Source organism: Cinclus cinclus, chromosome 3 (assembly GCF_963662255.1).
Source record: "Cinclus cinclus chromosome 3, bCinCin1.1, whole genome shotgun sequence".
Lineage (NCBI taxonomy): Eukaryota > Metazoa > Chordata > Aves > Passeriformes > Cinclidae > Cinclus > Cinclus cinclus.
Window position 1 is genome coordinate 66648475 of NC_085048.1, and position 11252 is coordinate 66659726.

At 41.8% G+C, this 11252-nt stretch overlaps 1 protein-coding gene across 1 annotated transcript in view; it reads left to right on the forward strand.

The window, feature by feature from the left end:
• The window catches only part of RGS7 (regulator of G protein signaling 7), a 227264-nt gene extending 217935 nt beyond the window's left edge, over positions 1-9329 (forward strand). Inside the window, exon 16 of the mRNA XM_062488950.1 lies at positions 9168-9329. Within this exon, the coding sequence (XP_062344934.1) occupies positions 9168-9329 (162 nt within the window). The remainder of the gene's footprint in view (positions 1-9167) is intronic.
• Positions 9330-11252: the final 1923 nt, after the last annotated feature.

Genomic DNA, 11252 nt, shown 5'->3' on the forward strand with positions numbered 1-11252 from the left:
AGAGGAATTTTCACCTCCATCTTTATTTTTTGTCCTGTAATGAGAAAATTGAAATATCAGACTTTCTCTTTGTTCCAAAGGGCTTGTTCCCAGTGCAGTTCCCATCATACAGACCCATATCAGCTACCTTTTCTGTATACTTGTGGTATTGGAAAAAAACAAAACAACACGTTCCCACCCCCAACCAACTGGAAAAACAAACACAGAAGATACGAATTTTAGATATCTATTCTGCTCCTGGTCAGAGCTGAGTGGAACAACAAGAAAATACTCTCTCAAACCTCATTGCTGTATTAAAACTGTACTTTTGGATTAACATCTGCAAGAAGTGCTGTTTTTTTCCTGCCCCAAAGTATACTTCCACTGAAATCACAGATGTGAAACCTGTAAGATTGGCTTTAAAATACAGTTACTCTTTGTTCCTAAAATCACACTTGTTAGCTGGATGTCAGTGGTGGAATCTCTTTTGTGCAGTAGGGTTGGTAGTAGTGTGGCTTTGGGGTTGTTTTTTGAAAAATGGTTTGGATTTCTCCTGCTTCTTCTCTCACACCAGTCCACAGCATGTGCTGGCAATGCACCTTTGTCTCTAGAAAGCTTTTGAAGACAACCTCTTTCCACAAAAAGCATGGACTAGGTGGAGTGGCTTTGATTATTTTGTGTCTTTTAACAATACAGAAAAAAGCAAAGGTTTACAGGCCAGAAGACTTCAAGGAATGTGAGAGAGAGGAGGGAGTGATTAAAATAACAAAAGCAGCTGCTTTCATTTTACATCTAAATAAAGATTTTGAATATGTTACCTTAATAGCAATGTGGGGGGCGGGGGGGGGAAATAAGCACAGAAAAAAAAAAAAAAGAAGAAAAACAAAAAGCAAGAAAGAGGAGAGAAGAAAAAGCTTTTACATGCCTGATGTGGTGAAGACATCAAGACATCTGATGCTGCCTGGAGAAGCTTCATCCTTTTCAGCTCCTGAGTTCTTCTGCACCAGCATGGGGGTCACTACTCCTCATTATTGAGGCCTTGTCATCTTGTGCATGCAGCAGCAGCTCTACCAGAGAAAATCTGTCTGCAGCAGTCAGCATCAGTCCTTCATGTAATACAGAAATGTTTTTGTTTTCTTAGCAACTCCATCCTCTGTGTCGTCCTACTTTCTGTTTTATAGGTACTGACATGGTAGGACCAGCATTGTCAGTGTATCAGCACCGATCTGTTGCCCTCCTGCTGCAGTGTCCTGCTAAGGAAGATGTGTACTATGAATTGTGTAATGCTTGCTACAAAAAATATTCATTAGACAAATTTACTGGATGGGACTATTTTGGTATTCATTATAACCCACTATTTGAGAAAACTAAATAGGGCAGAAAATCAGAAACAAAGGAAGGAAGTCAAAGCAATTTTTTTAACCGCAGTAGAGCAAACCAGTTAGGTATTATCAAAAGCCCGGCATTTTTTTTTTTTCTTCCTTTTTTCCTCTCATAGTCCCGAGGTGATCATATACTTCTTTTTTCTATCTGACATTTTCGGTTCTTCTTTCACACGGAGTCTCGCCGATGTATGCGCTGACAAGTGATCGATATTCATCGGAAACAAACAAACAAACAAACAAACCAACCCGACATTCCGCCTCTCCTCTGAGCCCGCCGCTGCGGTGATGCTGGAAGCGGCCGGGCTGCAATCCCGAGCTTCCCTGGCAGCAGCAGCGCTCGGAGCCTTTGCCGGGTGAGCGCGGCTCGGGCGGCGCTCGCTGTGCCGGGCGGGGCCGGGCCGGTGGCGGGACAGCAGTGACACCTGGCGGGTGCGCTCGGGAACCGCGGCACGGGGAATGCTGCTCCGGCACAGGGATGCTGCTCCGGCACAGGGATGCTGCTCCGGCACAGGGATGCTGCTCCGGCACGGGGGACAGCAGCACCCGCGCCTCTGTGGCCGCGCTCACACCAGCGCTCCCTGTCCCCTCCCGCGGGCGGGGACAAACGAACCACCTTCCTTCTGTCGCATCCCAACAGAAAGGTTACATCAGAGGAGACCGTGTGCTTTTAAGAGGATTTCTGGGAACCTGTGTCGCTGTACTACACGAGTTCTTTCTAGGATGTTGGGGTTTTACCAAGGTACATTTGATTTGTCCGAAATTTATTTCAGTAGCCAGTGGGACTTGGTTTAAGAAGAAAAATATCAGACTGCTGTGCAACCAAATATAAAGTACCGCAAAAGGAAGAAGACATAGTGACAGCCACGGAGCAAAGCCAGTTCACCAAGGTCTGATTCGGCGCTGGAGACGTGCAGAGGCTGAGAACTGATGGAATAAGCAGTTCCACTTCTACTAGTGTCATGTCCCAAGCAAAGACTGCCCCCTCCCCCCCCTTCCAGCTGGCTGCCCACAGGGAAGGGGAGTTTAGAAGTAATGCATGGGAGCACGTAGTTGTTCCTGTTTTCCTCCAGGGCAATGAGATTTTGGACCTATTCTATGTAAGTGAACAAGCTGTTCAGAAGGAAACCTACTGCTGTCTACTTCTTATTTTAGGGAGAACCTCTTGTCAAAGACCAAAATATAACTGGCTAACAGCTATGAGACTGCAGCAGTATATTCTGTATTGCTCTCCACACTTAATTTGTTCTTCATTTGTTCATTTCTGTACTTGTTAAGAATGAGAAACCAAATCTAAAAGTTGTGTTTGATTTTTCTGGGCTTCCACCTGCATAGTTGCATTGATTTTGGTTTTTCTCCTCTTCTCCAGAGCCCCCTGCTGCCTCTGATGGGATTGCTGAGAAATTCTGACTGTTTTTCAACAATTTAATCTCATTTTTTATATATCTCGTTCCAGCTTTACCAAAATACCTGCACTTTGCCTGTAAGGACAACAGGCAAACTAGGAATAGGCACCCTAACGACCTCAGGCACTGAACCATTTTGGGAGGGTTTTCCTGTTGAGAATCATGTATGAGGAGGATCTACTCTCCAGTTTTGAAAGCCAGAGGATGAAAGAAATACTTTTTCTCCATTAGCAATAGACAACTAACCTTAATAATATAATGCTTAATGAAAAATACTTTAGTTATTTGTATGTAATATTGTTTTATGTCTGGAGTTGATATTATGGGAAAAATTGCCCTGGCTTTAGGGCATGAAGAGGAAGTTTGTCTTTGCTTGGATATATAGCACTACCCTTTGGGATGGTGTCATTTGATAATTCCTGCCACATGTTCTTATGAGTAGGATGTTTTTGTTTCCTTACTGTGTCTCCCCTCAAGTCCTGCTGGGTAATATTTCAGATGGTCACGGTCAGAAAAGGCATGTGACAACTTCCAGATGTTCAAATAATCAAAGCGATCTGCAGATCTAAGGGAGCACACCAACAAACAAATGGAGAATAACTTGAAGGGCTGCAGTCTAGGTGGGGGGTCACGTTCAGAGGTGGTGTAGAAGGCTGAAGGATAGTCTTTTAATATCTGGAGAATTCACTGGTGTCTAGATAATTTGCTAAAAATGAGCTAGTCTGATGATGCGGCTGGGCAGGCAGTAAAAACGTAAAACATGGGGTCTGGTTGTGGTTTTCCCACAGCTTGGAGCAGAACTGGTTTCCCTGGGGAGTGAGGAAGGCTCTCAATAGTGCACCATAGCTCTGAGCTGAGCTGGCCTCTGGGCTCCAGCTTGCGTGATGCATTTGAGACTAAGATATGTGAGAATGCCCTGCTGTTGTCCACACCACCACAGCATCTGGAGCTGCATCCTTGCTGAGCTGGTGGTGACTGAGACAGTGCTGTGTTCAACTGAGAGAGGGGAGGGTACATCTCAGCTCAGAGAAACATGTGTGCTTCTGTTTTGCTCCAACCTGGCTTGTATAGGCACCTGTTTGGGTACCAATAGGTAGTTCTAAGCTGAGTTTGGGGAGCCCTTAATCAAAGCACTTATCACCCCAGGTGATTTTTGTTAATCTATCCTCCCAGCTTTATAAAAACAGATATGATAATTAAAAATACATGGTGGGACACAGAATTCCTCTTTGGGAATGTAAAACCAGTCATCATCAAGATTTTAAAAGCTTGTTAGTCACTGGCAACCTGGTATTTGTAGAGGTGAATGTCCATGGCTGTGGTGCAGTGTGTGTGGAGGAGCAGTGAGGAACACCAGGATGAAGGATGCATGTTGCTTCTGTGACACAGACTGAACAGTCCTGTCTCTGGTCACAGGATGGACAAGGTTCATTCCCCACAGGATCCTACAACAAGTTTCTTGATGCCTTTTTGTATGCTGGCATTTGATGTCACAGTGCCTGCATTGCTGGCACATCCTTTGAAACAGATGTTCTCTGCATCTGTCTGCTCCATGTGCAACTGGCACAGCTCTGCTGGAAGATTGCTTTCCAAATCCTTCCAGTGATGGAAAGGGGCAGGCAGTATTACTACTATTATTTCTACTACTACTAATTTGTTTGGAAACACTGCTGGCTCAAAACCTGGCTCATCTGCTGATGAAGGAGGGAAGATCCGCTCAAGACCTTCTAGAGTTTTGAACTACAGGCTGATGCTTTTGAAGCATAACTATTTGGGACATTGCTACCAAGTGTTCTTTCCCCTTGGTTGTAAGGCTTTATATGACATTTTGTACAATCCTATATGGGTATTTTGCTGATTGGGAGGTAATGGTGTAGTGTGCTAGAAAATTCAGTTCCACTCTAGGAAAAGGAACAGCTTTGTGAGTTTGTCCATCACCAGTGGCTGCTTTTGTCAGTTGGGCTTTCTGTATAGCATTCCTGAAGCACCTGGAGAATTTCTGACAAAATTAGTTTTTGGTTTTGTGATAAGAATACTTTTGCATGTGCATGGAAGGGGAAAGACCAGTACACTGCTCTCCTGGAGAGTCAGACTGGTGCCTGTGTACTTGGAGGGGCCTTAGCCTGAGGAGGGCATTGGTAGCAGTAGCAGGGGCTTGGAAGAGACACACCACAACATGGGCAAACACACAAAAGTGAGGAGGATGCTGCAACACATGAGAACACTGGTACCTGAACATGCTGCAGGAAAGCGGTGGCCATGAAGAATTTGATCATATGACAGATATTTATTGTGGCCACTCACCTCTGTCCTGATCCATCTCTGTCATTGTAAGACTGAGCTAACAAGGCCATCTTATGTAGTAAACTCTGAAAATATCAGAGGCCAGTATTCTTCTACTAGCTAGGGCATCAACAGCACATGCTTCCATCACTTATAATGTGATTGTCAAGACTGCAAGCTCTTTGCCCATGTCCACGGGGAAAGTTATGACTATGTATGTATGATATATTAAAAATGGAAACCATTCATTGTGCTGGAAGCCAACTCAAAAAGGACAGATGGGGAGATGTGATAAGGAAAATAAAGCTACTACAAACCAGAAAACTGTGGGAGAAACAAACTGAGTTGCCTCTATCTACTGACTATCCATCTGTTGGTCATCCACCAATCTCTCTACTAGCTACATATTTGGATGTTACTATTTAAAAAACAGACGAGGGAGCAGCATGTGGAGGTCTGGCTGGGACAAGAGGAAAGCGGCTAGAGGATCTTTTTACTGGCTGGTAAATTCATGCCTGGTCTCCCTTCAAGATTTCATAGTTTAGAAAGAATTTCAGTTTGTTCTTCAAAAGACGCGTCAGTCTGTTCTGGATTAAGAAGACAATATGCCTTCCACATTTCCTCCCCCTGCAAAGACTGATTTTTGGAGGATTCGCTAGTCATTTCTTAACAAGATGGCTTTCTTTTTGGTTAAACTTAGATTCTGTCCTTCCTGAATCCTATAAGGCTCACTATGTGGAGTTTGTCCTTTCATGGTCATTACTGATAAATGCTCACTACACTCACTGTGCTCTACAAAAATTGTTTTGTCAGGGTAAAAATTGCAAATTAAAACATTCTCTAAGAGGGAGGACCCCCCCAAATATATTTTCATAACAAAAATTCCCCAATCATTTGCAAACAATTTGAAATTGAAGATAAATCTTTCCTTTACTTCAGACATGAATAATCTCTCCAAATTTTCCAACTGTTTCAATATCCTATTCATACTGAAACCAGCCTGTGCCTCTACGACCTATTCAGGAAGATTTGCAAACAAAGCCAATGTCTGACATCTTTATCAATTAAAATCAACGGTCATACATATTTTAATTTACTTTCTCAGTTTTCATTCCCTTCCATTGCTTGTTTGCAGCTGCACTTCTGTCCCGTCCCCCCCTCCCCCCCCCACCTTTTTTTAAATAGGAATCCAGGGATTTCCCTCTATATTCCATTCTCTGCCTTTTCTTTCTTTACAATCTCTAGTCTCTTTCCCTTATTTTAGTAACCATCATTCTCTGTTGACTGCAGATCTTGGCTATATCCTGATAAAGTCAACAGAAAGGTTTTCTCTACAGTTTCAGATGTGTTTCCATATTGGTTTTCTTTCCACTCCTCTCTTTTTTCTTCTTGATGCCTGGCTTGCCGATTTAAACAAACATTTTCAGAACAATTTGTCCTCAGCTGACTAAACTGGTAAATAAGAGATAAATATAGTTTCAATTGGGAACAGCTTTCTGGCAAAGGATGGAGAACAGCACTAAAGAAGAATTTTTCTCACCTTGAGTCATGGGACCTGGTTGGTTAAATTAAAACCATTTACTTAACCTGCATGTACAACACACAAACAGCAGAGATGTCCTTTACTTGTACTGATACTTTATGTTGCCTACAGTGCCCTTGTTGCTGTGAAACACAGACTATTTGTCTTTCTTTGAATCCAAAACAACACAAACCTAATTTATATATAAAGGCCCAGGCTTATTTTTTCAGTCATTCTTTTTTTCCCCCCACCACCTAGAAAGCACTGTCATTACCTTCAAGCTTTAGCATGTAATAACAGAATTATAAATTCCTTGATGTCCTAAGGCTGGCTACCTCCCATCGTAACTCAATCTTGCTGCTACACATTCCCATCTTCTCACCAAAGTGCACTTCACTGAGCATATAAAGGGGGTGTTGCTATGTTTGTTAAGATGATAATTTATGCTTTGTATTTGTTATGAAGCATACAGAGGACTGCTATATATATTTATTTATATGTGTTTCTTCATAAAGAGAGGCTAGAAATCTAAATATTACAGTGCTTTTGATATATAGAAAAAAATTTTAAAATCACAATAGTAAGTCATTTTATTTTGAATTTTTATTTTAATAAATTATAGCAATAGCTCACACAACCCAGCTATTATCTCAGATTGTCTCTCTGCAGAATCACAAAAACAATCTGAGTCATCCCGTCTTGATTCATGTTCAGTTCCTGTTTGGGAAGGCTTCCCTCACCATCAGGCTGCCTGGTAGCATTTTTTTCCCTGTGAAAGATCAAATTCTGTACAACAGTCCCACAGCCTATGGTGGGTTCTGCAGCATGAATCATGGAAAATCTGTATCCCTGCTTATTTGCAGCTGGTTATTTCTGTCAAAGCCCATGTGGAAGGAGAGCTATGCAATTTTTTCCTACATTATATGTGTCTTTTTAGCATTCTGATGGGAATGGATTAATAGAGACTTACCAAACATATCAAAAGATGCTCAGCATTTAAAAGAGGGGAAAAAAAGTGGAGCTGACATGCAGACCCAAGGTTGGGTATCAACCATTTTCAGAAAGAAAGTTAATTTGCCTTTCTGAATAAAGCAAAGCACAAGAGAGTTGTTTCCCTTTTTCTCCCAGGGTCCTCCTCCTCCTCTTCATGGCTTGTCACTAAATTCTTGTGAAACTTTTATGTATATTTGCTGTGGCTTTCATTTCACCTACATACATTACATTAATTGGTACATGCAGAATATATTATTTTAATTAGTTCATGGAGCTGATTAATTAATAACATGCTGCTCTTACCTGAAAAGCATGACAGGAGCACAGAAAATTACTTGCACTTGTTGCCCTTCCTTACATCATTTGAGAGAGACCTCTCTGAGCTGAAAATTTAGCACAGTAACTTTATATCTTAGACATGAAGTGAATAATGAAATGAAGGTATGCAGAGTGCCAAAGACATTGGCTAATACTTCTGCAGTTGAACAGTTCAGCAGTGAGCAGCCTTGCTTCTGACAGTGTCCTGAAAAATTATGGTACAACTTTTACTATTAGCAATCGAATCATAAAATCAACACTTAAAACATTACAATGATTACAAAGATTACCAGATTCCCACATCTAAAATGAGGACTGAAGGAACTTTAGAAGCAAAATTTTGAAGTGTTGGGTCATTTGATGTTGTATGACTGAGCAATAGACATTTACCAGGGGGGCAAAGGTGAAGTTAGGTGCAGAGAAACAAGTTGTAGGGGCTGCAAGTGCTGTGGGGAGAACGCCTCAGCAGGGGTCAATGGGATTAAACAGGATATGCTGGTTCATGCCCAGGGCATTAGCTGTGTGTCAACTCCAGCAACAAAACTGGTCAGAAACTAATGCAACCCCTGGGAATATGCATTTTTGGCATGGAGGCCTGATTTCCTCTGTATGTGTGTTGAGCTCTGAAATACAGCGTTTGCTTCAGGCACTCTTAAAGATTGCTCTGAGACCAGAGCTGGAAAATGTCTTTGGATAGAAGTGGTAGATGTGCCATCATTTAAGCATGACAAGAAAAAGTTTAAGGATTTTGGTTGTAGATGGTAAGTATTTACTTCAGGACCAATGCTCTTCCAATCTAGCAAGAAAAGATATAAAAAGATCTGGTGGCTGGAGCTGGACAAATGCACAGGATGAAAAGGCTACGCATTTCACCAGGGAAGTACTTAGCTACTGGTGTGGATTGCAAGAGGTTCTTGTGGCTTTTCTACCATTAGCAATTTTTAAATCGAGAATAGATGTTCTTGGGTTTTTTAATCTAAAAGATTTACTCAAGTTTAAACTGGAACAAATTCAGGGATGTTCTATGTCCTAAATTATGTGGTTAGATGACCACAGAGTGACTCCTGGTTTTATGATCTGAAAATCCTTTTGCTCTGACAAACAGGGCTGGAGGAGCTTTTACTGTGATTGATGACTTGGATTCATGGATGCGCACTGTGTTTACTGGGGTCAGCACTCACCTTTCTTCCTTCCACTGACTGTCCAGGCTGCAGAAGTCCACTAAGCAGACCTGTCCTGCCTAGCCCAGGGATGCTCCTTTTTCACTTATTTCTCTCCTCCCAGGCTGGAACCCCACATTCCTTTTTCCGAGGAGCCAGGAGCCACCTTGAACCGGGGAACTTCTGTAGCGCTTTGAGAGTAACCATTCACAAAGACCTTACAGCTCTGAACTACAGCACGCACAAAGAACACTTTTTTTCTAACAGCTACAAAATGCTGCAATAAGCTTTGCTCCAATTAAACCCCTCTTGGTGGTAGTGGAGCTTGGTATGTTAGTGACTAAGGATTTGACTACCAGGTAATTGTGATTATATGTTCTTTCCAGAACAACTTGCATTATTTCAGAAGAAAAACAAACTCCAATCAAGCTGGTCAGAGGTTTTGAAATATTCAGATGCAGAGCTCCAAGCTTTAGCCATTGGGGTACAGTGCAAAGTGCTGCTAAGCAGGCAATAGGCTCAGGATTTATTGCAGCGACTGAACTTAAAAATACAGAAAGTTCACAGAAAACCTGCTCTTGTGAACTTTCAACCAGCATCTGCAAACTAAAAACCCACAGATTAATTATATAATAAATGGATGCATATCTGTCCAAATGTTTAATAAAGTTATTATGTGAGAAGCATGTAACCAGTAATTTTCCTCTACAGTAACAATATATTTTATTCTATAGTATACAGCACAGTCACAATAGCAGTTTAATTCTTTTGAAGTTTCTTTGTTCAGAAAATGATATTTTGACAATTATACCCAAAATACAGGTAGAATTAGAACGGGAATTTTTACGTCAGATGAGACTAAAATTTGGTAATGAATTCTCTTTAACTGTTATTGATATATATGCACCATTAAACAAGACCTTGATACTAGAAAGTAAACTGAACTGTGGAATATGATCCAGTAAAAGCTCTTTTTTGTAAGTGCTCTTTGTACACTGGAAGACATGGGGATGGTATACTATTGATTTTCAAAGGCCAGATCACCTGTTTGTAGTTACTTTGGCTTGGTGTGTGCTTTGCCTGGAAAGGAGAACACTGTTTGGCCACAGTTGCCACGTACCCTTACAACTGCCTGCTCTCTATGATTGCTCTCTCTGGCTCCACTGCAAAATACTGATCAAGTGCACATGAGTTACATCTACACCAGCACAAAAAATGGTCATTTCCATCTCCCAGTTGCTCCCAGAGGCTTGAACACAACCTCCAGCCCCAGGCTGACACTTGCTGCCCTACTGCTGGCCCCGCTGGCTCCAGGTCTGGAAGTCTGGCAAGATGAGTTGAAAGTGCTGTTTCTTCCACATGCATTCATGTTCCAGTTGCAGTTCAAATGTATTAAAGGCATTTTCTCTCTCTAGATGTAACTTCACATATCTGCATTTCAGATTTATGCTGCTGCCAATTCACTTTACATTTTGCATTTCACCAAATGCCTACTTCAACTGTTGATATTTGGGCTCGACAAGAACAGGAGGGAAGTGAGGAGAGGGAAGAAACTAAAATTACTTGTGGGTGTATTAGTAGGATTTTTAAACTTGGCTTTAGGTCTACTGAATCTTTAGCAGCACAATTTCTGTCTCAGAACTGGAGTGATGGGTGCCTATCAAGATTGGGCAGTTCCCAGGATGGGAGCCCATTCTGTCCCACTGGCACTAACCACACCTGGAGCATGAGCTCTGCTGTTTTGTAAGCATGAGTCTGCTCTCTGGCTTTGTTTACATCTTTGCACTAAAGCACACACAGAGGAAATGCTTCTTTTGAGTCTAGCTACTTCATCCTTAGAGGATGCAAAGATTCCTGTTCTTGCCACCAAAGGACTCTCAAAGCCTTGCATTTTGGAAGAGGTAAGTGACAGAGAGGATGGATGTGAAAAGGTAAGAAAGACCATTCCTGAGAGATAGAAATTATAGCACAACTCTTGTTAAGTTCTCAAGCTCCAACTTTATGGATTCTACAGTACTTCCAAGATACCACTTGCCAAAGATAACACTCCATAGGATGCTATTAGAATAGCAGAAGGTGAAATAAGATGATGAAAAACACATTTATCAAGAGTTTGGTGTGACAGGTATCCATTTCTTAGCTGTCATGTGCTGTAGTATCTGTTTTACATTCCTACACAGGGTTTTGTAACAGTGAGAGGAAGTGGTCA